This window comes from Sinocyclocheilus grahami, unplaced genomic scaffold, assembly GCF_001515645.1.
Source record: "Sinocyclocheilus grahami isolate Dianchi unplaced genomic scaffold, SAMN03320097.WGS_v1.1 scaffold58.1, whole genome shotgun sequence".
Lineage (NCBI taxonomy): Eukaryota > Metazoa > Chordata > Actinopteri > Cypriniformes > Cyprinidae > Sinocyclocheilus > Sinocyclocheilus grahami.
The window spans coordinates 2,071,315-2,098,846 of NW_015505237.1; the positions used below are offsets into that span (position 1 = coordinate 2,071,315).

General features: G+C 36.9%; 2 protein-coding genes across 3 annotated transcripts; one reads left to right on the forward strand and one right to left on the reverse strand.

The window, feature by feature from the left end:
* Positions 1–1,883: 1,883 nt before the first annotated feature.
* On the reverse strand, positions 1,884–15,146 carry LOC107584286 (macoilin-1). The gene is made up of 11 exons (XM_016270845.1): positions 14,946–15,146; positions 13,267–13,408; positions 12,987–13,113; positions 11,388–11,511; positions 10,757–10,935; positions 8,007–8,517; positions 7,771–7,929; positions 6,702–6,884; positions 6,437–6,557; positions 3,635–3,809; positions 1,884–3,549 (listed from the first exon to the last, which is right to left on the reverse strand). The coding sequence occupies exons 1-11, from the start codon at positions 15,023–15,025 to the stop codon at positions 3,347–3,349; spliced, it is 2,004 nt and encodes a 667-aa protein (XP_016126331.1). The 5' UTR covers positions 15,026–15,146; the 3' UTR covers positions 1,884–3,346.
* Positions 15,147–15,228: 82 nt separating this feature from the next.
* On the forward strand, positions 15,229–23,617 carry LOC107584285 (serum response factor-binding protein 1-like). Of its 2 annotated transcripts, none has more exons than XM_016270843.1 (3): positions 15,229–15,312; positions 16,668–17,338; positions 21,984–23,617. In XM_016270843.1, the coding sequence occupies exons 2-3, from the start codon at positions 16,688–16,690 to the stop codon at positions 23,499–23,501; spliced, it is 2,169 nt and encodes a 722-aa protein (XP_016126329.1). In that variant the 5' UTR covers positions 15,229–15,312; positions 16,668–16,687; the 3' UTR covers positions 23,502–23,617. The 2 variants fall into 2 exon arrangements, with proteins under 2 accessions (XP_016126329.1, XP_016126330.1); XM_016270844.1 differs by lacking the exon at positions 16,668–17,338 and adding an exon at positions 19,802–20,468.
* The last annotated feature ends 3,915 nt before the right edge of the window (positions 23,618–27,532 follow it).

Sequence of the window (27,532 nt, forward strand, 5' to 3'; positions counted from 1 at the left end):
GTCTAGATAGGTAGCTCAACAGGTTTTGAGACCCAGCCATCCACTAATGAACCCTAAAACATGTAGTTTCGTACGAAGGTTGCGAATCTCATCAATAGATGTGACTTAAATACTCGTCTGTGCCTTTCATTAAACAACTTTTCAGAGAATATTTATAAATTGTAATCAAAAAATGACCCACAAACTAACTGACAAAGCTTCTTAACTATTAGGAAAACGTCCTCTTTTGAGTGTATTACCAAACATGATTAACACTTCTGATAAACGCAATATGAGACGACAGTCTCGCTGTTGACATACTCACTTTGGTGTTTGCCTGAGCTCCAGGACTGTTTGGTCAGGCTGGGACTGCGAATAAAAGCCCTTCTGGCTGATTTGAGCACCTCCATTGCGAGGTTTCTAAGCGGAGAAGCGTCTTCAGGTGCTGCTGTTGGCCATGAACTACGTCTTCTCACTCTCTCAACTTTGTTGTGGCCGCGTCGACGCCGACATCTGCGGGAATGCTGGAGTCTCCGCGTCTCCTGGGCGGCGTTTCATCCGTCAATCAAAACGACGTTCGAGTTACTCGGCGCAAAGATTCTGTTCCCATGGCAACGGCGTTAAACAATCCGTTCGAAGCCTCGGCAGATGTGTGCTTTTTCAAATGGGTGTGCGCGAATATCAAACAAGCGCTTAGCAGACAGCGGGTTTGTATTAAGGAACCTGGTATGAGCGCCGTCCCTATAATGCCTGACGAGTCAACATCGGTAAGGTTTAGAACACAGTCCGTGATTCCCAGAATAGCAAGACATGAAAAACAAGTGAGAGCATAGTGGAATCTACTGATCTCATCTGTGTCGCCCTCATGTGGCTATACAAAATGGCCCTCTATTGAAAATGATCAAATCTAATCAAGTTAACCATGTTCTACTATGGAAGGCCCCTCAATATAAGTTAAGATATTTAAGAGATTTTCAGATATAAGATATTTGAAGGTCCCTCAATATCAAACCTTTTTTGTTTTTTTTAACAAACAAATGATAGTTATTGAGAAGGGGAAAAAATAAGAAATAGGATTTCTTTATTTCATGCACTTGTGCATTTCAATATTTTTTAATAATAATAATTGTTACTAATAATAATGTTGAAAATCTGCAAAATGTGTCCTAAGGCAGATCAGTGTTATAGTATTGCCAATTCAATTTTATTTTAATATTTTGTGCTTTTTACATTTTAATTTTAGTTTTTTTTTGTAATTTTAGTGTTTGTCTATATATATTGTGTATGTAGTTTATGATAACATTTTAGTTTGAGTTATTTTAGTCCTTCAACTTAAACTAAACAAAACTGAAAAATGCCTCCTCTGCAATCGCTTAAACAAAAAATATTTTTGAATAATTATTCTATTGCAAGTAATGAAATAATTTTTTTTTTGTATTATTTTTTATATTTGATTTAATTTGTATATATTTTATATTGTATTTAGTTTTAGATTTATTTGATTTAGTTTGTGATAATTGCCCTGCAGTCTTTTCACAAGTACGAATGAGTGGATTTGTAGCCAATTAAATCTCACATTAAAATTGAATTCTTTGCCTGCTGTAAACCTTCATAACACTGGCAAAAATGCAAGAAGGATAAAAGATCAGTTATGACCGATTACATATTTGGAAGGCAAAATGACCCTGAAAGGAGTAAAAATGATTATTTTCTCCATTTGTAAATGTAAAGTACTCAATTTCAATGGCATTTGAATGAAGTGCAAATTTCCCTAACAAGTACAGTAATGATGTACTTTACACCCCTGGCCTGTATACATACACACACACACACACACACACACAACCTCAATATGTAGCTTTGTTCTTTAAAAAAATTCAAATAAAACAATGAGAAACAAAGACGTGTTCTTTACTCTCCACAAAGTTTACCATAAAAACACCAAATGCAATCCACAGTAATACTTTCCCAAGGTTGACAAATAAAAAAGAAAGCCCTGTTGTAAAACAAGGACTAAACCAAACAAGCATATTCTGCCTGCAACATGACACAAACCTTAAACCACTGAAGAAGAAATGTGAAGGAGAACTCTGTCATGAAGCATTAATGGACTGATTTGCAGGTGTTATCCCAGTCACTGAATGATGTCTCTATGAAAAGATGCATGGTTTGCATTATCCTCAATGACATTAAATGGAGGAAGGGAGGAAAAGTTGGCACATTTGACCAAAATAAAACCATTCAGGAAGTATTATAAAATGCAATGAGTATGTTAATGTAAATTAGAGACATGACAGAAACAGCAGACCATTGATAACTAGTGGATTAGAGTGGGCTTGTTGTTACTGTGTGGCACATGGCAACAAGAGGGCAGATGATTTTAAACGCAACACTGGGGGGAGAAAAAAACGAGAGAAAAAAACGGCTCAATCAGATGGATTCTAGGGGTGGGTGAATACGGCATGTATTATATTAAACAAGATATTTCAAGGCACTGTGTAACATAACAACTGGCAAACAAGACATCATATGTTCAGCTTTTCAACTGGTTTCAACTAAATTCTATTTCAATTTTGTCCGGTAACAAAAAGGACTTGCATTGACCGCAAAATACGACAACATTCCCGGATATTTATGCAGCATTTTTGTCTACAAATACAACGTGACGATCAGTCCCTTTTTAAATACGTCGTTTTTTTCGTGTCTTCGACCTTTTAGAAAACAGCAACGCGAGGAACAGACACCTAAAATATTGCCAACTCAGATCCAACATCTGTAATGAAATGCTTTTTACCTCCCTCGAAAAAAAGAAAAGAAAAAAGATGCACAATACTGTGGTCATACTTAAACTGAAATGCATTCGTAAATCACTCCATTGCAACAAACACATTGTTTTTCCATCACAAATACTTCGGGCTCATTTCAATACGTTTTCCCTTTTCTTTTTACATTCGATAAACTTAAAGATGGTACGTTTATACCAGGGAAGTAAAAGAAGTCGCTGGCACATAAAACTGTTCAGATTCAACACAAAGATGAGGAGGCGCTAATAAAATCATGAAAGGTCTTCATAAAGACCTCACAAAACAGATGGAGGACGACAAAAGAACCACAACAGGCTGAAGTGCCATTACCAAGAAAAGATTTTAGGTGTAAGAGCTTCAAAAATAACCTTAAACACAAGGAGGGCAGTTCTGGTCAATGTGACATCCCTTTTTCTAATTTTCTCCACTTATTTTATCAACAACAAAGAAGAGCCATACTAACAGAGGAGGGGTAAATCAAACAAAAATACGACCCCATCCCATTGGTTTGCATACTGAACTTAGACTAATCAAAGAGCAAAGTGGACGATGTGATTGGACATTCACTTCTTGAGCGGCTGGTAGACGGAGGCATTGGGGTCCAAGCTGGAAGGACTGGTGTCCATGAACTTGGAGGAGTAATGTGGGGTCACAGGGGTCATGCTGTTGGTCTCTGCCGAGTAGGTGATGCTGGGCATGACCGCCATGACCTCTGCGATCTTCTGCTTCAATTCTTTTATCTCCTGCTCCTTCTGCAAAATCTGACCTGTGTGCGGGACAGAGAGAGAATAGGTTAATGAGCAGAAGCAGACAAGCCTAAAGAGACGCATTAAGACAGGAAGGGGGCAGACCTTGAGCAATCTCTAGCTGTCTCTTGGCATCTCCGAGTGCTGAAAAGAGATCCAGTTTGATTCTGGTCTCAGCACTCAGACTGTTCTCTAGGTGCTGGGTCTTGTCCTGCATGGCCGACAGCGCTGACATCAGAACCTCGGTGTCCTTTTCGTTCTCCTTATATTTGCGCAGTTCCTGCACATAAAGAAACAAAGAGTTAAGTATTTGAACCGAGGCGGACAGTAGTGAAGTTTATTTACTTTACTCAATTAAATTTCAAAAGTATCTGTAGTTTATCAGAGTGTTTTTCTTTGGAAAACTTTTACTTCACTACATTCCAAAGCATAATACTTTTTGCACTACATTTCATAAATAAAAGTTGTTTGTTTGTTTTACCTTTAATACTTGAGAACATTAAAAATGTAGTACTTTCTTGCACTCAAGTACATCTTTGCATTACTTTTACTTGAGTAAACATAAGAAAGTAAGATTTCTAATGTACTTAAGTATTAAATTATATTTAATATGAAACGTAGTGCAGTAAAAAGTACAATATTATGCTTTGGAATGCTGTGAAGTAAAATTTTCTAAAGAAAAGCACTCTGATAAACTACAGATACTTTTTTAATTTACTTGAGTAAAGTAAAATACTTCTTTAAGTATTTAAAAAGAATTTAAAGATAAAGTACAGACACTTGAAAAGTACTTTTACAGCAAAGTAAAAATACTTCACTACTGTCCGCCTCTGTATTTGAAGGTACGTTTTAGTCAATATGAAACACCATTCAACTTATTTTACATCCATAATTTGGTATATTTTTCTGTGAAACAGAATATTTTGAGGAAAATGAATAAAGGGGTAAATTAATCTTTAAATTAGATTTTATCCACCTGAACGCTATGAGGCTGCTTCCAGACTTGAATGAGAATCTGCAGCCAATCATGTAGTGAATAAACACTTTGACCCAGGAATCAGGCCAAATCAGACCAGGTATCACTTTAAAAAAAAAGTTTCAAATAGGGATGCACTGATACCACTTTTTCCAGTACTCGCCCGATACCGATACTTTTATTTTTGGTACTTGCCGATACCGAGTACCGATACTTTTATTGCATTTGTAAATTTTTTAAATATTGGGTACAGAAACCAAAAGAGTATGTATAATGTTAGTTGGTTAACTTCATTTATCAAATAGATACAGTCAAACCAAAATTTACTCAGACACCTTCAATCAACATTTGTCACATTATCACAGTTTATTTGCTATAGTTTAGAAAATGGTAATAAAATATGACAAGAACTCAGAGTTAAACTGTCAGAACAAATTCAGCTTGATAATGTTTGATAGAAAGGCATGTAACCTTTCCAGTGATGTCTGTGAGAAAGGTATATTCACTCGACAAGCTCGCGCGCTCAATCCACTCAGCGTGCTTTGTTTATCAGCTCGCGCACATCAGCTATACATGCGTTAATACTGAAAGTTTAACGTTATATTTGTTGCATACATATACTTCGTAGTAGACATCCTTAACTCCATTCTGCTGTCTGTTGTCGGTGTTTCTTTGACTGAATATGGCACTTATCGCATGCTGTGTGGTATCGGCGTTTGGTATCGGGGCATTTTAACGAGTACGAGTATGAGTACAGGAGCTCAGTATCGGGCCCGATACCGGTGCATCCCTAGTTTCAAATAACTATGTTTTTATATAAACAGTGAATCAATAATTATTGATTCGCTATTCATATAAACACACACACTAATATATCTCTCTCTCTCTCTCTCTCTCTCTCTCTCTCTCTCAGAGTACTTCAGGAAATCATTTGCTCATGAAATGTATACTACTGTTATGCACTACTGTAATAAGTTTGGGGTCGGTAAACTTTATTTTACTTTAGCCAATTTATTCAGAAAGGACGCATTAAAATGCTCACAACAGATTTCTATTAAAAAAATTGCTGTTTTTTTCAACTTTCTATTAATCATGAAATCCTGAAAAATGTATCATGGTTTCCACAAAAACATATTTTCACAAATTAATTCTCAATTGTTTTTTGTAAATGCTGATTGATACTCTTTTTTTTTTTTATCTACATTTGTTAAATTATATTGATAAAGATGTATTATAGAATTATTTTACTGTGATATCATTTATTTAGATTTAAGTATGATAATCATGTGAATATTTATGTTTTTGCCTTTGATTTTACTATAGTTACAGTTATAATATATATGTTTTTTCCCATAACCAATGTCCGGAATATTGTAATGATTACAGTCTGTTAAATGGCACTGTTAAACATGGCACTGATGAATGAATGGTTGAACCCAAAAACGTTTGGTACACTTTGCACTTTATTTGTGGCCTCTGGATAATAAATTCATATGAGCTTGAAGCTCATATGAAACAAATCTGATTTGTTTTTTGATCTTGGTGTATTTTCATGACAATATTTTTGCATCACTAAATCAGTTAAATAGTTATTTGGTTATTGAGTTAAGATTAACCAGAAGCCTTCATGGCCTAGACAACATTAGCTGAAAAAGAAGGTTGGTCCAGCGGTGGAAAAAGTTTATATTAACGAAAAATGACAAAGACAAACATTATTTTCTTTGGATTAATGAGCACTGAAGTAAAACAAAAAAAAATTACAATTCTGATTTCATGTTGATTTTAAATGTTTATAACTTTCTCCTACAAATCACACACTAACTGAACCACAATATGCCTCACAAAGGTCATTCCTCCCTGAATGCTTTATTCTAAATATTACTCTTGGGAAAGCATATTAAAGCAGCATGTCAGCAGGGGTTCTGGCTTACTTGCGCTTTGAGCTCGAGCTCTCGGATTTGTTCCTCCTTCAGCTTCATGTCATGTGTGAGCTTCTTGCACTCTGACTCCAGCTCACGTATGCGACTCCTCAGTGAATCTGTGCACTCTCCTCTGTGAAAGGAGGCCAGAGTCAAGTCCACCAGCACGCAGACATAACAAAACCAAGACACATAAGCACACACCGCAACATATTATCACTTAAAGACTATTCCACAGAATACGGGGTTGAAGCAATATTTTTGATTGAAGTCTCACCTGGAGGCAGCTGCCAGAGCGACAGCACGTGCGGCTGTGGCCTCTTCCATCTTCTTTCTTTTCTTCTCTTCTGCAAGCTGCTTTTCCACCGCGGCTCGCGCTTCCTGTTCTGCCTTAAGTCGCTTCTCCAGTTGCACAATCGTTTGCTTGTCCTTCTGCTTGGCCTGCACAGCATTATGAAGCCTAATACAGAGACACACTTAATCAACACTGGCATAAACAAATTCAGGTAGAGAGATGGAAATGAGCATCTGATGATACAAAGGCAGGTGTTACCACAGGAAAATAGTAAGCTAGTAGTGTACTAATAATTAACAATTGTAGTGATTAGCATAATAGCTGGAAACAGATTCTTTATTTTAAAGTATGCTTTTAGTGTTTGAGCTTTTTCGTTTCAATTTGAAAATTTAAAGTATGAAGGGTGATATACTAATAAAATATATTATTAAAAATTATTACTGATGGGATTTACTGGTTAAAAACAAACAAACAAACAAACGTCTAACTGGTCAGTTATATGGGTCTAAATCAGTGTCATTTTAATATTATTTATATGCTGTTATAGTATTTATTGATATTAGGAATTACCTTTTTTCTGTATTTTCAGTTTTTAGTTTAATTGTATTTGTTTTTATTTTTAAATCAAACTTTTAATAATTTATAACACGTGCTTTTGTCATTTTTTCAGTGGTATTTATTTTATGATGGCCAGCACTGATGCTGACACACACACACACATTATACATTTATATTTATTTTTTATAAAATTTACTAAATTAGAAATAAATAATTTGAAAATGAGTAAATATCTATATATCTATTGTCACTACCTACATACCCAGTACCTTTCTCAGCACTGATTACGACTGGCCAATCACAATCATTTATCATATCAATGTTGAATTTTCAGTCTTACATATTCAAATAACTGACACTAGTATTCACCCTCAATGAAAAACACCACCTGTCAAGTGGTCCCCAATTAAATCTGTCAAGAGTCCCATGTAAAATGTGTTTTGACATATACTGGTAATCATCTTGTATGGGTTTTAAGCAGCTGATTTCTCACTTGTTCTGCAGCAACTCGTTTTCCTGGCGGAGTTGGCCGAGCTCAGAGCGCATGCTCCTCTCGGCACTGCTCAGAGAGCTGATCTGACTGCGCAGGTCTTGCTCCACCTGTCTGCTCGCCTGCAGGTCAGCCTTCAGCTTCTTTATGTCCTGCTCAAGCCTGCCAGACAGAGAAAAAGAGAATGAACAGGACGAACGCACTCCAATCGCTGAATCAGACCGTACTAGGTCTCTTACCGCACTAATGCATCTGGCTTACTGAGGTGGTTGTTAGGTATACAGTTCTCCATCAGATCTCTGTGAGGTGCAAGGTTCTTCCCTGCACACTTCTGTTTCTTTTCACTCCTACTGGACGAGGAGGATGGTACGCTGCCATTGGTGGAGTTGTGGCTATGGGGGGAGGAGTTTTTGTAATGTTTGGAGGTGGCAGAGCTTCCTCCTCCACCACCACCACCGACCTCCTCTTTCAGGAAAAGGTTCTCGGCGCTTCCGCTGAGCTCGTTGTTGAGTCTCTTAGTGTTTAGGTGGTTCTCCATATACTCAATATCCTGTAGTTTAGCATCCACAGTCTGTAGGATGTTGTTGTTTATTCCAATGCTGTGCTGCTGCTGTTTTTTGTCTTTCCCCCCGTCTTTGCCCTTCTCCTTGTATTCCAGTTCAGGCAGAGAGACGGGCAGCTTCTTGGTAATAGCAGTGCCGTTCTGAGCCACTAACACAGAGTCTGCTTCAGACATGCCTTTTGAGGTGGCTGCCAAATCAATGAAAGAGATTTTAAGGTTACATTGCAATGCTGTCTGACTGGTATGACTACAAATGAAACAAGACGGAAAGCATCAGGCAAATGAAAAGGCTATGCAGTATTAACATATGACTGATATTATTTTTGCAGTATGCTTAATGTGAACTGTATGAAAATGTTCTGTATGCATGGAATACTTAGATACCATTAGGCAAAATGTGTTGTATACACCCAAAACACACAGCACTGAGTACTGTTTCCTACAATGCACTAAAGTTGGCCCTTTCATTCCCAGTGTAATGAATGAACCAGGACTTCATCTCTTTGATTGGGTTGCCGAAAATCACAAAACATATTTTTACATTTTTTTTATAAAACTGTGAAATAACCATGTTTATGATAACTGGTTTCCAATTGTTGAACCAGTCATGCAATAAATGTAGTTAGAAATATTTCAAATGTATTGTACTGTTTCACATAATAGATAAAAATGTTACTAAAAATATGCACTATTGTCCAATGGTTGGGGTTTGGACTGGAGTCGTCAAGATATTTCTGTTTTGTTCATAAGTCTCTTATGCTACATTTATTTGATCAAATACAGTAAAAACGGTAATACTGTAAAATACTACAATAAAAAAAACCTTTTTCTATTTTAATATATAATATTTTCCTATGATGGCAACGCTGAATTTTCAGCATCAGTCTTCAATGTCACATGATCGGTCAGAAATCATTCTGATATTTGCGGCTCAAGAAAAATGTATTATGTAGTAGTATGTTGAAACAATTTAATGTTCTTGTAACTTGATCAAATACAGTAAAAACGGTAATACTGTAAAATACTACAATAAAAAAACCTTTTTCTATTTTAATATATAATATTTTCCTATGATGGCAACGCTGAATTTTCAGCATCAGTCTTCAATGTCACATGATCGGTCAGAAATCATTCTGATATTTGCGGCTCAAGAAAAATGTATTATGTAGTAAGTATGTTGAAACAATTTAATGTTCTTGTAAAAATTATACACTTTTTTTAGGATTCTTTGATGAATAGAAAATAAAATAAATAAATAATTTGATCCAAAGCAACTTAGTGCATTCATGCTATATTTTTTATCAGTATGTGTGTTCCCTGGGAATTGAACCCACGACCTTTGCGCTGCTAACGCAATGCTATACCACTGAGCCACAGGAACATTTACATAGAAAGTTTAAAGGGGTCATGAACCGAGACACCAAAATTCCCTTGATCATTTGACATATAAGAGGTCATTGTACTAGAAAAACATCATGTAAGTTTCAGATCTCAAACTTTGTCATTAGCCTAAAACAGCTTATATTGAAGCCAGTCTGCCAAAACAACAGCTTTTGGAATGTTCTACTTTATGATGTAATAGTGAGGATAAGCACCGACTCTGTAGAAGAAGATCAACACCTCAACATCAAAATCATCATTTTTGCATTGCCTTCCTTCTGATCCCAATGCTAGGAAAGAGTGGATGAACTTTATTTTTAATGAAGATCCAGATTGCATCAGTAAGAACTCGGTCCTTTGTTCACTTCATTTTACCGCCGACTCATTTACAAACAAGGCACAATTTGATGCGTGATTTTCAAAAAGATTGAAACTCAAAGATGATGACATCCTGACTGTATTGATCCGACAGTAATGGCGCAACATGAGTAACTGTTTTCATTACGTGATCACTATTGCTTTGTCTCTTCTTACAAATTGCTTGAGATGTATTGAGTTATTTATACGTTTTTGACCTAAAAAAATAATAATATATCACAACAGCGTCCATCTATGAAGAATGTACGCTGTCAATCATACACAACGATTAGCCAATCATAACAGTGGGTGTTTGCTTCCAAGTCTACAATCCGCCAAGCCTATTCAAACAGAGTTCTGATGAGGGGCGTCAAAGCAGGACAGAAAATAGCCTATTACTTCTAAATTATGATGTAAAAATATTGATAACATTATAAGTGGACCTCAGAGAACAGTACAAAATAAAAAAAAACAACAGCATTTATAATTATAATTTATTATTTAACATTATAAAACTGCCACTTTTCATTAATTTAATTTCAAAATGAATTTATTTTTAATGGAAAATTATGGATTTTTTTTTTTTTTTTTGTCTTTGTATGATTTTTTTTCTTTGTTTTGCATGGCTTCCCCTTTAACAAATTAAGAGGTGGTGATCATATTATGAAACTGGTCAAATGGTGATCTTACCCTCCTCTGTCTCTCGTTCCTGTCTCTGAAGCATCTGTTGTTCTGGAGGCAGGGCCTGCTGTAGGAGCTGCATGTAGAACTCATTTTCCTTCTGCACCTCCTTTTGTTTGCGCAGACGCATCTTATAGCTCACATAACTCTTGAATCCGAAGCCCAGCGTCACCACGGGATAGCCAATGCTGCAACGAAAGAACAGAACAGCATGTTACAGAAAACAGAAAAAAACATGATTGGTACAACTAGTGATGACTCAACATCAGACACCTTCAGATAATGGCAGCATTCCCATTTGCTGCTATGGAGACGCCACCAGTGTGTTTACAAAGCTGACTTCTGCGTTATAAGTAGTACAGTTACATCAGCTATGTTTAATAATCAAAAATCGGCGAAGAATACCGTGGTGTGACTTTGCGCTTGACGAGATAATTCACCCAAAATGACAAAACCTTCTTTTTTTACATGGAACTTAAAAGGATGCATTGTGAGTGAAGCTAGTGAGTTTTTGCTTTTTATTGTTTGGAAAAGAATAGCATGAACAGTTCAGAATTTCTCCTCTTTTGTTGCATAACAGAAAGTAAATCATACAGGTTTGCAATGACATGGGGGTGAGTAAAATGCAAGCAAAGCTTACCAGTGAGCTGCGAATGGACGGCAAAGGTCTACGTGAAAATGTTTCGAATCCTTGAAGCGGATGGCTGCTTCGATGTAGACGAAGAGAATCCAGAGAGAGACAGTCGGCAGACACACACCTCGTTCTGATAATAGAACGAGAGAGAGGGAAAACCATGTATAACGTTCAACAATTGATCTCTAGCCTCCTGTAATAGTTATGACATTCTTACGGCGTGCATAATTCTTCAAACTATAATGACTTCTAGTCCATTAGTGCGCTAGACATCCAAGAGGTTGCATAAAAGGCCACTGGCTGTTTGGGAGATCAATAACATCACACAGGTTTCACAAAACAAGCTCTAGGCTGCAAACAAAACCCTAGTTTGCTGAAAGCACCCTCTCTTGTTGAGAGGGTGCTCAAGTTGTGTGTCAGCAGGAGCAATCACAGTCACAGCTCAAGGCGCATTGAAGAAGTTTTCAAGGAACAATGACTCAGTGTCAGCATTTCTTTTCCTCCTCTATCCTGAGGCATCACTGAATCGACCCAAGAAAAGGACATATAATGACAGGAGCACTTGAAAATCCATCAAAGATCTCTGCTGTTCACTCAGAGTTCAAATACAAGAGCAGGGTAAATCTCTAATGGATGCATATACAGTATATTCTGCAAGTATGCATTAAATTGATCAAAAGTGATAGTAAAGACATTTCTAATGCAAAGATTTCTACTTCAAATGCCGTTTTCTATTTTCTATTCAAAGAATTTCTGAAAAAAGGCATTTTGAGAACCGTTTACAAGATTGATAATAATCAGAAATGTTTATTGAGCAGCAAATCGGCATATTAGAATGATTTCTGAAGGATCATGTGACATTAAAGGCTCGAGTAATGCCAAAAATCAGCATTGATATAACGGGAATAAACTTCATTTTAAATATATATTCAGATATTTTAAATTGTAATATTATTTCATAAGATCCCTGTCTTACTGTATGTTTGATCAAGTTGAGACATTTCAAAAACATAAAAAAAAACACTTTTGAATAAACTATGAATACATTAACTATGATGTCAATCACCAACAAGTGCTTTGGATTTTTTTTTTTTATATTTTAATATTTTTCTTTTATGCAATCATCAAACACATTCAAGATAAAGGAATATCCAGAGAGAACTAAATGCTATCGTTTGCATAAGAAAAGCCCTTTCAACATCACCCTCTCTAGTAACTGATATAAAAGGTAACAGTTGCGTAATATGCTCCTGGATTACACCCACTGAATAATCAGCGACAAAGGCTTTAGGTGCTTACACGCTAGCAAAACTTCTGACAGAGCATTTCGTGGACAGACATGTGGAATAAACTGGGACAGTTTGAAATCAAACAAGAAAACAGTCAACTGGGTTTCTGAAAGCACAAGTCTGAAGTTTTCATTGGTCAATGGAAGCCTAAGGCAGATTGTGCAACTTTCGGTTACACGATAGAGCATTGCTTTCACAAAATAATTTCCCCTATGTGTTCTCTAAAATTCAATCAACTCCATAGTGTGTAAGCGGCCTTGCTCCTAAAATGATACTGAATGGAAAGTCAGATGGGGCTTGGGCGATGTTGACCTACCTGTATGCCACACGTACTGTACCCAGACATACGTGCTGGCGGCGAAGAACAGCCATTGCTTGGGGATGAACAGGAGGCAGATGATGTCTGATGTGAATGCGACACACACAAAGAACACAGAGAATGCCTGTGGAATCAGACGAGACGTGTAGAGATGATCGATTTAGCCTGTGTAGAACACGTCACTCAGAGACGTTTATAAAACTGACTGATAAAGAATCAAGCAGAGAGTGAGCCAATAACTGCTCAATTACACATCAATGAGAGGTCAAATACTCACCAGTCCCTGATATCTAAAGGAATCGTAAACGCTCCTGATGAAAAGCCAGAAAGGCCACAGGTACTCGAACCTGAACTCCAGCACAAAATCAGCCAGCAGAACCAGCGCCCAAACGACCAGGAACTTCAGGTACAGGAAGGTACTGCCAGATCAAGAGAAATCAGAAGAAGCATAAAAAAATCATTATTGAAATCTTATGCAAACCCTTTTTATAAATGCATTTTGATTATTGTTCCAGCTGTCCATAGTGCATGCATGTAAGCACTTTTAAAATAATTTCTAGGGAGGATTTCTATTAATATATCAGGTATGAATTTCATTTAAATGCAATAAAAAAAAAAAAAATTTTATTATAAATTATTTAATTTTCATTATGTTACATATATTTGTGTGCTAAAGTCATTTTATAAAGTAGTCTGCTTCTGTGAGCATCCATAACCACAGACATTTGCATTCACTAAATCACTACAGGCATTTCCATGACTCTTCCAGGTTTTTTTTCGCCCTGACATTTTTAACTACGGGAACCCCATATGTGACCCTGGAGCACAAAAGCAGTCATAAGTTACACGGGTATATTTGTAGCAATAGCCAACAATAGATCGTATGGGTCAAAATTAACGATTTTTCTTTTATGCCATACATCATTAGGATATTAAGTAAAGATTATGTTCCATGAAGATATTTTGTAAATTTCCTACCGTAAATATATCAAAACTTAATTTTTGATTAGTAATATGCATTGCTAAGAACTTCATTTGGACAACTTTAAAGGCGATTTTCTCAATATTTAGATTTTAATTTTTTTTGCACCCTCAGGTTCCAGATTTTCAAATAGTTGCATCTCGGAACAAATATTGTCCTAACAAATCATACATCAATGGAAAGCGTATTTATTCAGCTTTCAGGTTATGTATAAATCTCAATAAATAAAAAAATACCCTTATGACTGGCTTTGTGGTCCAGGGTCACATATATAAAAACTACTCAAATATACTCAGCCAATGAGGTCTTGGCAGAGCAGATCTTGGTAGTGTTCAGACACACTCATTTTTTCAGATGGGCCTGGGTCAACACAGCGTCACGTGGAATTAGCCAAAACTAGAAGGATTAAATTGCACAGGGTTTAATCTAAACATTTCTAGAACAAGAACGGTCTAAAATCAACCAGTTTGTACTTCATTACAATAACCCAACACATGTGGAAAACAGCGTAGATGGCAGAAACGTTTCAATAATGTGACATCAACATAAGACATCTCAATGCCCTACTATAAGATCCAGCTGAAGCTTTGTAGTTATTTTCTTGGTTGACCAGCAACAATCCAGCTACCAGTTGGTCAAGCTGTTTTTGTATTGTAGCTGGTTGAGCAGCCAATGACCAGCTACCATGATCCAAAACACATTTGCACAAGCTGGATATTGTGATGATGGCTATAAAAGACAACTGCATAAGAACATTCATGACAGGGCCAGTACTAGGTGTACAACTTGTTATTTCATATTCTGCACTACTGAAGCCTATGGATGATACACAGAAGCCAGCATCCTCGTCTATGCTACATACTCAGGCCGGAGTGAATGATCACCCTGAACTGTCATCTGTATCTGACTGTGACAGCTCTGTTCGGAGACGCCATTACGGTGCGGTCGGTGCTCGGGAGCTTCTCCGTCCGTACCTGCTGTGAATACCCTCGGTGATTCGGTTCCGTTTCAACGGGCGACGGAGTTTGCTGCAGTCCGCATTGCGCCGCTTCATTCTCCACCCTTTAGATTCCAGCAACTCTGAACACTCGAGGGGAAGCTACGTGGCCGTCCTAATACTGATGCGCATCGCTACGCGAATGTGGGACTGTCAGTGTTTTCCTTCCACTAGCTAGACACAAAGAAAGAAATAAAAACAGTCTGCGTGAGGCCCTCCCATTTTTATTCTGGACGCCTCGTGACGTAACGACGCCGTACGCTCTGCGTTACGTTCCCAAAGCAAGATGGCGGCGTCCTGAGCTGACTGCACTTCTGTCTGATTTTCATGTTTATTTTGTGAAGGTAAGTGTTAACATTGACATAACTTGTGGATGTGATGGTTTGTATAATAACACTGAAGTGAAACTGGTGGCATATTGTGCAAACGTGGTGTTTTTAAATAGAACACTTCGGATCACTCCAACACATGCCTCCTTCAGCCATGCTTGAGCTGGATGAGAAGAAACTAAAACTTGTTAAACATGTCGCGAGAATTAATTATTATTTTAGTAACATTTTATGAAGTATAAGTTGTGGGGAGGTTACATCTATGTTTATTGGCAATGTTTGTTTGTGTTATTTTGTAAGTCACTCAGATTAGTAGTGTGGATTTCACAGATCTGATCATGTCAACATTATATTTGCGTTGCATAATGTTGCACACAGTACTCCGTTTTAGTAAAACATTACGTACACAAACTTTTTACTTGCACTTGTGATTGCACTGTTGTGATGTTTAATCATTTGTGTGATTATTTTGCATTTATGTAAAAACTTGTTCAGCGTTACGGTTGTCTTTAAATGTACATAAAGTGTTTTAAACTCTTAAATAAATGTTTTGGTCAATATGTTTAAGATTATGTACACAAAGATCACTGCAATTATGATGCAATATGACCACTGTGCTGTGTGTATTAATTTATTTAATATTTATTAAATTTCTTACATACTGTCACAATTTGCACATACTGTATGTATACAATATCTATAAACATATGATAATAATATGGAAATACATTCTCACAACAGATGTGGCCAAAAGTCAGAAAAAAAATTAAATTGTACAACTGAAAACAGATTTTTACTTAAAATAATAATAATTTATAATAATAAAAATACAATTATATTTGAAACCTGTGATTTGATACTGAAAACAAGACTTTAAATGTAGCTTTAAAAATTCAATTTATTTTGTTTACAATTACTTTTTTGTGTAGTTCAGAATAGTTTAGTCTAGAAAACTTGGGGTCAGTAAGATTTTTTTATTTATTTTATTTTGAAAGAAATGAAAGCGCTCTCTCTACAGTTTTTTTTATTTTATTCACCAAAGATGCATTAAATTGTTCAGAAGTGACAGTAACAACATTTATAATGTTGCAAAATATTTGTATTCCAGATAAATGATTATTTATCGAAAATAGAAAATGGTGAAAATTGTATTATAATTTCATGTTAAAATGTTTTTATATATTTATAGTGGTAGTATTGCTGTGACAAATTCCTTGTGTTTCTGAGCAAGTAACAGCCCAGTGCTGAAATCGAAAATGTTGAGAAGCATGGCTTAATGAGGATGATGTTAAAACATATGTAAAACATAAAAATACAAAAATCACCTTTCACTAGCGCGCTTACACTACTTGTTGCTTTTCTCATTTCAGTTTTCAGAAAGTACATAAAGATGCCTGCAGTACTGATCCTCAGCAATGAGGTGGTCAAAATGAGGGCGGAGGTTAAAAGGGTGAAGGTGCTCCTCATCCGGAAACTCATCCGTCAGATCTCAGTCCTGGAGAAGAAGAAAGGAAGTGAGGCGGACTTGGAGAAGTTCCGCAGACGAGTGGCCAGACTTCGGGAGGAGATCCATGAGCTGAAGACTATCACGCCTGACAGCGTCACCAAGGCAGCCCTACAGAAGGACATCAGCTTTGAGAAAGTGTGCCGGAATAAAGAAGCTAGCCTATCCGAACGAGCCATCGCCCGCATCGCCACACACCCACAGTTCAGCAAGAAAATCCAGAGCATAAAGGCAGCCATCAAAGCCTTCAAAGAAGAGAGAATAAATGCAGAAGAACAAGCAAAAAACAATGCAGAAAACGCCACGTCGCTAGATCAGTCACAAGCAGACAGCGATGATGATGATGATTTGGGTTCAGAGAAGTCAAGCGATGAAGATGATGATGAGAAACTGAAAGAGGATGAGGGTGATAAAAAGACAGATGAAGACAGGCAAGAGGAGATTGATGGTTCCACACAGGAGAGCCAGAAGACGAGTCTAGAGACAATAAATGAACAGACCAATCAGTGCCAAAAGGAAGAATCACTAACAGTTGAGGTAAGTGTATTTCAAGTGGTGTTTGTGACATATTTAGTTTAGATCGAGTGCAGGTGAAATTATTAGTCGAAACTATAATTGCCTAGTGCTTCCCTAATAAAACCCGCTGTATCTAAAAATACAATGAAACAATGTTAGTAAAATAATGTTAAATGAATGTTTCACCCAAAATGAATAAGCCTCGTGTTGTTCCAAACATCTTTTCTCGTCTCTTGAAGTCATATAAGATAGATCTGTGTAGAGAAGAGGCTGATAGTCAATACTCACAGAAAATATTTCCCTCTGCACGCTTTCAAATCAAGTATTCCTCTATTACACGTTGTGTCAGGTTAGATGTGTATCTCAGGACCAAAAGTAATTTGGCCAAAACCATGCCAACAATGTTACTATAATCTGGCAACACTGTTGATAGATGAGTGCCGTTATCTAACTAATATAACATAAGTAATGCTTGTGGATGAAGCATACGATGCGGTCGACTGGAGTTCGAATCCGCCTTTTGCAGATCTCGCTTTTCTTCCTTTTTTCATCACATATCACATCGGAAAAGTGGAAATCAGTTGCCTAACGAGTGTTTAATGATGTATTAATTGGGTAGGTTTAGGTTAGTAGGCTATAGGGAGGGCTTTGTACCAATAAGGCAGCGTCTATTTAATCATTTTAATTAATAAAATCATTTACACTCTATATTATTATTGTATCCTGTTAATGTACAACAATACTGAGGTGCAAATAGTATCTGTCACTATTTATAAGCATAAATAGCGTCTAATTACTATTTACACTTATTGCAAAGATCTGCTACTTTTACATAGCGTAAATAGAATCGCTATTTTCACAGTGTAAATATCATCTATAAATACCACATCGCTAAAAATGCTGCTGTTGTCACTTCGTGTAAATAGAATATATCACCATTTTCACTTCGTGTAAATATCATCTATTTTCACTTTGTGTAAATAGCATCCGATGTGATATGTGATGAAAAAAGGAAGAAGAGCTTGTTCGGCAAAAGTCTGTTATTATTCTCGTAATTTAATGAGTTTATTTTCAACAATTTATTTCGACCTTTTTTCTCGAAATCTAACAAGTTTTTTCTCGAAATTTAATCAGTTTATTCTCAACATTTTCTTGAAATTTAACGTTTTTTTTCTTGAAACAAAATGTGTTTAAATCTCGAGATGGTTTTATTTATTTTATTATTGCTTGGCCCTAATCCTCTTCCGTATGATACACTATCGTTCAAAAGTTTGGGGTCAATTTTTATTATTATTAAATAAATTATAACTTTTATTCATGAAGGATGCCTTGAATTGAAATGTGACAGTAAACACATTTATTATGTTAAATTTATTTCAAATAGATGGTGATTTTTTTTTTAAAACTTTGTATTCATCAAAGAATGCTGAAAAATGCATCATGTTTACCCAAAAATACCTAGTAGCACAACTGTAACATTGATAATAATAAGAAATATATATTGAGCAGCAAATCAGCATATTACAATGATTTCTGAAGACACTGAAGGCTGGAGTAATGATGCTTCTTTACCATCACAGGAATAAATTACATTTGAATATGTATTCATATAGAAAACTCTTATTTTAAATTGTAGTCATATTTCAGAGTATTACTATTTTTTTACTGTTTTTCATCAAATAAATGCAGCCTTTGTGAACAAAGGGATAAACTGAATGGTAGTGTTTATGATTATTCTCATTCAAAGAAAACACTGGATTTAAGCGTCAGAGCCAAAAATTTCACCCAATTTCAAAAAGTTCACCGAAAAATTACAATTCTGTCATTAATTACTCACCCTCATGTCGTTCCAAACCCATAAGACCTTTGTTCATCTTCAGAACACAAATTAAGATATTTTTGATGAGTTCTGAGAGCTTTCTAACCCTACATAGACAGCAATGTATCTGAAATGTGCCCAGGTCCAGAAACGTAGTAAGGATATCGTTAAAATAGTCCATGTGACATTAGTGGTTCAACCGTAACCGTAATAGTAACAACAATTCTGAGAGTACCACAACGCAAGCGTACTCTCATGAATGGCGACGGACGGTGATGTGGAGGAGAAGAATTGTTGAACAAAGTCATTATTTTTGTTTTATTTGCACACAAAAAGTATTCTTATAGCTTCATAAAAATACGGTTGAACCACTGATGTCACAAGGACTATTTTAACGATGTCTTTACTATGTTTCTGGGCCTGGGCACATTTCAGATACATTACTGTCTATGCAGATTTTCTTTGCTCTACTGAAATTAAACAGATCTGTGATCCTAAAACTGAGGTACATACTTCAGAAATTAAATGTTGTGTTTAACTGGAAAACAACAGAATACAGGTTTGGAATTAATGAGGATGATGTTAAAACATATCAAAACATAAAAATAAATAAATAAATAAACACCTTTCATTAGCACACTTACACGACTTGTTGCTTTTCTCAGTTCAGTTTTCAGAACGCACACAAAGATGCCTACAGCACTGAACCTCAGCAATGAGGTGGTCAAAATGAGGGCGGAGGTTAAAAGGGTGAAGGTGCTCCTCATCCGGAAACTCATCCGTCAGATCTCAGTCCTGGAGAAGAAGAAAGGTAGTGAGGCAGACTTGGAGAAGTTCCGCAGGCGAGCAGCTAGACTTCGGGAGGAGATCCATGAGCTGAAAGCTGTCACGTCTGACAGCGTCACCAAGGTCGCCCTACAGAAGGACATCAGCTTTGAGAAAGTGTGCCGGAATAAAGAAGCTAGCCTATCCGAACGAGCCATCGCCCGCATCGCCACACACCCACAGTTCAGCAAGAAAATCCAGAGCATAAAGGCAGCCATCAAAGCCTTCAAAGAAGAGAGAATAAATGCAGAAGAACAAGCAAAAAACAAAGCCACGTCGCTAGATCAGTCACAAGCAGACAGCGATGATGATGATGATTTGGGTTCAGAGAAGTCAAGCGATGAAGATGATGATGAGAAACTGAAAGAGGATGAGGGTGATAAAAAGACAGATGAAGACAGGCAAGAGGAGATTGATGGTTCCACACAGGAGAGCCAGAAGACGAGTCTAGAGACAATAAATGAACAGACCAATCAGTGCCAAAAGGAAGAATCACTAACAGTTGAGGTAAGTGTATTTCAAGTGGTGTTTGTGACATATTTAGTTTAGATCGAGTGCAGGTGAAATTATTAGTCGAAACTATAATTGCCTAGTGCTTCCCTAATAAAACCCGCTGTATCTAAAAATACAATGAAACAATGTTAGTAAAATAATGTTAAATGAATGTTTCACCCAAAATGAATAAGCCTCGTGTTGTTCCAAACATCTTTTCTCGTCTCTTGAAGTCATATAAGATAGATCTGTGTAGAGAAGAGGCTGATAGTCAATACTCACAGAAAATATTTCCCTCTGCACGCTTTCAAATCAAGTATTCCTCTATTACACGTTGTGTCAGGTTAGATGTGTATCTCAGGACCAAAAGTAATTTGGCCAAAACCATGCCAACAATGTTACTATAATCTGGCAACACTGTTGATAGATGAGTGCCGTTATCTAACTAATATAACATAAGTAATGCTTGTGGATGAAGCATACGATGCGGTCGACTGGAGTTCGAATCCGCCTTTTGCAGATCTCGCTTTTCTTCCTTTTTTCATCACATATCACATCGGAAAAGTGGAAATCAGTTGCCTAACGAGTGTTTAATGATGTATTAATTGGGTAGGTTTAGGTTAGTAGGCTATAGGGAGGGCTTTGTACCAATAAGGCAGCGTCTATTTAATCATTTTAATTAATAAAATCATTTACACTCTATATTATTATTGTATCCTGTTAATGTACAACAATACTGAGGTGCAAATAGTATCTGTCACTATTTATAAGCATAAATAGCGTCTAATTACTATTTACACTTATTGCAAAGATCTGCTACTTTTACATAGCGTAAATAGAATCGCTATTTTCACAGTGTAAATATCATCTATAATCAGAACACAAATTAAGATATTTTTGATGAGTTCTGAGAGCTTTCTAACCCTACATAGACAGCAATGTATCTGAAATGTGCCCAGGTCCAGAAACGTAGTAAGGATATCGTTAAAATAGTCCATGTGACATTAGTGGTTCAACCGTAACCGTAATAGTAACAACAATTCTGAGAGTACCACAACGCAAGCGTACTCTCATGAATGGCGACGGACGGTGATGTGGAGGAGAAGAATTGTTGAACAAAGTCATTATTTTTGTTTTATTTGCACACAAAAAGTATTCTTATAGCTTCATAAAAATACGGTTGAACCACTGATGTCACAAGGACTATTTTAACGATGTCTTTACTATGTTTCTGGGCCTGGGCACATTTCAGATACATTACTGTCTATGCAGATTTTCTTTGCTCTACTGAAATTAAACAGATCTGTGATCCTAAAACTGAGGTACATACTTCAGAAATTAAATGTTGTGTTTAACTGGAAAACAACAGAATACAGGTTTGGAATGAAGATGAGTAAATAATGAAAGAATGTTCCTTTATAGATGAATTATTCCATTGAAACTAATGCTTTAATTCACTCTTTCTGTAAACAGTATTACAGTGAAGAACTCTTTACTTGAAGGTTATTCTGAAATAAATGCCTCTTACAGGAATCATCTGAAAGAGTGGGCATCCCAGAGGAGGTGATCAGGATGAGGAAGGAAGTGAAGAGGACGAGGGTGCTGATCATCAGTAAAATGGCAGAGCAAGTGGCTTCTCTGAAGAAGAAGAAGAAGAAGGGTCAGGAATCTGAGGTGAAGGAAAGCCAAGAAAAAGCAGCGGAAATCATGAAAGAAATCAAGGCTTTAAGGAGCCTTAAACTGGATCAGGTGACCATGGCTGCACTTCAGGAGAATGTTGACCTTGAGAAGGTTTTGCAGGACCCTCAGGCAAGCCCAGTGGACAGAGCCATTGCACATATCGCCACACATTCCCGCTTCATCCACAAGCTCCAGAAGGTCAAAGAAACCGTCAAAGAAGAAAGAGCTAAGGCTGCTGAAGCTGAGCAGAAGAAGACTGACAAACTGGATACGGTCCAGTCCAAGAATGAAGATGAGGAATCGGAAGAGGAACCTGAGGAAGATGAGGAACCAGAGGATGACCACAACAGTGGTCACAGTGAAGAGGATGGTGATGTGGTAGAGGAAAAATTGAACAGTCCTACCACTGAGATCCATACGTCTAGTGTTGCAGAGCCAACAGAAAGTACAGATTCTGATCTTGTAAAGGTGCCACCTTCCAAGAATATCACAACAGAAAAATCTAAAAGGGTCGAAGTTAAATCAAAGAAAGCAGAGGCCACGTCTCCTAATGTCAAAAGTTCTCCTGAAAAGTCTTCAACTGTAAGTAAGAAGAACATTGGTAAAGCAAGCAAAGAAATGGAGACCACCTTAAAGCCAGAAAAGAAAAAAGACCTACCTGAGACTAAGAGGGTTGAGGCAGAAAAAGACAAGGAAGAGAGTGATTTATCAGATGAGGAGGAAGAGAAGGAATATTTCGACGACAGCACAGAGGAACGTTTCCATAAGCAGTCGTCTCAGTCTGAAGAGAGTGATGATGATGACTTCTTTCTGGGCAAAGTTAGCAAATTCAAGAAACGGAAAAGTAACCAAAGTAAAGTCGAGGAGAAAAAGAGTGAACTTCAAAAAACTGACAAGGAGGCCACCAGCAAACCTCATGAGACAAACCTTGGCAAATTACACTCTGTGTTTTGCTCAGCGTTGTCCAAATCTAGCGTGTCCTCTCAGAAAGCAAAGTTTGACTCTCGCAGTGATGGCCCAAGACCTCCTCGATTCCAGAACCAGAGGAAAGGTCCTGAGGGTAGGATGAAAGCATCCCAATATAAAGGCCAAGACCTTGGCACTGACAGGAGGACGGGTCCATTCAAACCCAACAGAGAGACTTTTAAAGCTGCTGAACAAAAGCAAGCGGGACCTTCAGGGGCAGGGAGGGGAAGGCCACAGTTTGAGCAGAAGCGGAATCCCAGAGGTCCACCTGGCAGGATGTCAGACCCACCCCAGCAGTCCCTTCATCCCTCATGGGAGGCTAGCAGGAAGAGAAAGGAACAGCAGGCACAAATCACAGTGTTCCAAGGGAAAAAGATCAGATTTGATGATGATGATGATTAAGAAAAGGCTGCTCAAATTCATTTGATGCATTTATATTTTAAAACTTAATAATTCTTCCTGTTAAACTATTTACTGTGAATTTGTATTAAAACACAGATGTAAAACAGTTGTTCTTTTGATTTGAAAAGAACTTTGATTTGAAAAGAACCAGCTGTTAAACTATTTACTGTGAATTTGTATTAAAACACAGATGTAAAACAGTTGTTCTTTTGATTTGAAATAAAGTCCCTCTTAGTGTTATTTTACTATAATTTCTACAATATTTAATACAATTTAAAATTCGTTTAGTTTCCCTGTCATGGACATATATATTACTGTTAAATACGTTTTCATTGCAAAATTAAGATGCAAATTATATTGAATGAAAGGTATTATGTCCCTTTCCTAAACAGGGTTATTTGTTTGCTTTCAAATTATAAATGCATAAAAATGTTATGTAAACCATGTGTTTTTAAAGAAACTCATACAGTTATACACGTGTATTTTTTCTTATTTGGAGAAAACTGATATTTGGATGCAGTTTTTTGTTTGCATGTTATTGCCCCCACACCTATTGAACACACTGGATTATATAGATATGATTTTATTATTATTATTTAAAATATTATTGTAAAATATCAAGATGACAGGGTGGACACATAATGCAGAACACACAAAGCATGACAAAATATGACAATGAAACATTTATTCAACTTCGAAAAAATAATATAATAATAAAATTAGACCCTCAATCAAACTGATATGTGTTCATTTTAGTTTTTAGCAATATTAACTACAAATGAATGCTATGTCCACCCTGTCCTGTGTATGTCCACTCTATCGAGTCCAAGTGGCCAACAGGGTGGACATTTTGAGCTTCTATTAGCATATTAGCTTACAACAAACTGGCTTGCTAAATATTTAGTTTGGTTGTTGAAGAGAATTTGGTATATTTAAACTTAAATATTTTGAAAATACTGTATTCTAATCACTTCTGGCATATGTTATGGCGACAAGGTGGACATGTTATGCTTTGGCAAAGCAAGTAAGCAAACTCTCAAACTTGTCAGTTGAGAAGTCACCAACTTACTCACCTTAGCCGTTGAAATTCCCGCCACTGAAGAGACAAAAAATCTGTTGTCCTGTCACTAAAGTGGATGGCCTTTTCTTAAAGGGGTGGATTCCCCAATACAACAGGGTGGACAACCATTCAGGGACATGGACAAATTCTTCTTTTTTATTAAATAAAAATATCGTTTTTATTACCAAATGATCAATACACTCAAACTGAGTAATCTCTTATTTAACAAAATATTAATAGGATTTTAATTTTATGATTTGAAAATATTCTACTATCATTTAAATGTAATGAGCAGTGCACGGGACATAGCAAAATAACACGCATCCTCTTACACAAAACAAAAACAAAAAAATTCTAGAAAATGTATCTAAAGAGCCAAGTAATGCTTTTGTTATGAATATAAAAACTTAAGCCTAATACACCCTTTCATAGTAATTTTTATGTTGTTTTTTTAAGTTATCATGGCAAATTAGTTATGTACAGGACGCGAAAAGGCACCCTACAGTGATATTGACCCTAGTAGTAATTTTGGTGTTTTTTTTATTTTTATTATTATTATCATTCTGCTTTAGTCATTTTAGTACAACAAATGCCGCCTTGCCAAGAACTGAATTAAAACATCTTGACGTTTTATTTATTTTATTTCATTTAATGTTTATTTTATGGAAATTAACACATAGTTTCTTTGGGTTGTGGGTAACAAAAACTCTCAAATGCTTTTTCAAAACATATTTTATGAGCTTCTTTGGATTCGTGCATGTTTTGTTTCATGTTTACGTTTACGTGTCTGTTAGAATTACGCGTCTGTTCGATGTATTTTTCAGTTATATATATATATAGTATTTATAGAGTTTTAGCTTTAATTACTTTTTCTTATTTGTAAGTCGCTTTGGATAAAAGCGTCTGCTAAATGACTACAAGTAAAGTAAAGTAAAGTTGATTAAAACAGCCTATGTAGTGCACTAAGAATGTGTCGGATATCTAACGCCCTCTAGAGGACAAACCGGTGTATTTAACAAATATCTGCCATCCTGCGTTTTCATTGGCGCCACTATACCTACACGTCAGCACTTGAGGGCGGGAAACAGAACGGTGCTGGCGAATGATTTCGCGTATGCAAATCCGTTTCAAATATTTCCCGGGAAATCTGAGTTTCGCGGGAGGACCTTTCGCGCGTAAACCTCATCCCCTACTTCATTGTCCGCTTCCTGGAGCCATTTTTCGCTCTAGCGAGAGGGAGTTTGCAGCGCATTTTAATCGCTTACATCGGGTGTCTTAGGCTTTAGCAATTTCACTCATATTACAGCGATGCGTTCCTAACACTGTGCGCGTTCATCATTTATGATTATTTTATATCCTCCCGCTCGGATTAGAGAGAAAACGAGCCTCAAAGCACAAGTGGGACAAAGGGAACCTGCGCCTCTGAGGATCATGAGAAAGGGGTGTTCCTCGGTCCCAGGACAAGTCATGTTAACGGGGGTTGTTAGAGGTGAACAACACGGTGTTTTTAGCGCGGTTTCCGATCGACGGTGTGCAGCTTATTCCAGTGCAGCCCGTATACAAATAAACACACCGCCGTCCACTAATAATGTCAGTGTGCCCGAGGCTTCTGCGGACAGCTTGTACACAACTCCTCTACAAGGAGCGACACATGGGACAGGACTGCGACCCACACTAGGACGACCACCGGTAAGTGTCTGCTATGATTCTGTGTTTAAGTGTTGCACATTCAATCCTGTAAATGTTAAGTCGTTAGGCTAAGTCCACTTAGCCTACTTCTGCTGTCATCATGGCTACTGCTGGAGCTGCTTCGTGTGCGTTCAGTGTCTGGAGTAACGTTAGGCAGGTTTATTGTGCTAAACGAATCGGCGCGTTTTAGATACTCAACTGATTAAGACCTTTATTGAATGTCCCCCAAAAATGCGTAATGACGCATGACGACTGTTTACCACAAACATGCATATTTCCGCAATGTAGTCCCTGCTGTCTTTACCATTCTGCTTTAACTGAATTAGACAATACGACTGTAACCGTGTGAGACAAGATGCTTTAATGCATTATATGCAAAAAATAACACTAGTGTAGTATTTGTGAGTCGGTTGGTTGTCCAGTTGCACGCCTTTTAAAGTTTTCTTCGAAAGCTCGAGGGTTGCTGCTGTAAAGCGCTTTATATAGCTCTGATATCGATGATATGAAGTGTACTATCGATTAGATATGGTCGAATAGAAGTCTGCTTAACTCGCAAAAGCTTGAATTAGTGGAGTGTAGGCCCTGGTTTGTTGTCTTAGGATGGGGGATGGAGTCATTTCTGAGCTCGCGGACTCTGTGCTAAGCCGAATGCTTTGCTAACTTGTTTTTATCGGTATTTACTGCTGAAACTCCAGACTGGCGTCTCTTTAGGAAGTAGTTTGGCATACGCGAGGTCGATGGTTTTCATATTACCCGAACTTAAACGGCTTATCAAGAGATCAAACTTTAGTTTTGTTGTATAGGGTTCAGGGCATGGAACAATACAGCAATTATAACTACTTCAGACTGAACAAATGTAGATGGTTTCAATTTAAGTGAATTGCAAGTGAAAAAAAAAAAAAACATGGGTAGGAAAAGCAGATGGGGATGAATGAGGGAATGACAATAAAGCTAATAAAATATTGTCATATAAGATTAATTCAGATTATGTTGTGAATATTAATCATAAAAATTGTGAGGCTAAATGTACAACGATGAGCATTCTAATGTTAATGTGGTGTTGATGTAAAAAAAAAAAAAAAAAAAAGTTGCTCATTGAGACCGTTTAAAAAAAAAAAAGAAATCTAGGCTTACAATTTTTGTTTGCCGTTTTTTTTCCTCCTACAAAATGTGAAGGTTTACACAAATCTATTATCTCATTTGTATAGAGACGTAGCAAGTTATAACTTGACATGTAGGACCTTAAATTCCACAAATCTGATTTTATCAAACTTTTTTTGAT

Coding starts and splice junctions, on each gene's coding strand:
- LOC107584285 (XM_016270843.1), top strand. CDS start 16,688: ATGCCTGCAGTACTGATCCTCAGCAATGAGGTGGTCAAAATGAGGGCG. Junction 17,339..21,983: donor AAGAATCACTAACAGTTGAG/GTAAGTGTATTT, acceptor TGCCTCTTACAG/GAATCATCTGAAAGAGTGGG.
- LOC107584286 (XM_016270845.1), bottom strand. CDS start 15,025: ATGAAGCGGCGCAATGCGGACTGCAGCAAACTCCGTCGCCCGTTGAAA. Junction 6,558..6,701: donor GCTCTGGCAGCTGCCTCCAG/GTGAGACTTCAA, acceptor CTCCTTTCACAG/AGGAGAGTGCACAGATTCAC. Junction 3,810..6,436: donor AGCTCGAGCTCAAAGCGCAA/GTAAGCCAGAAC, acceptor CTTTATGTGCAG/GAACTGCGCAAATATAAGGA.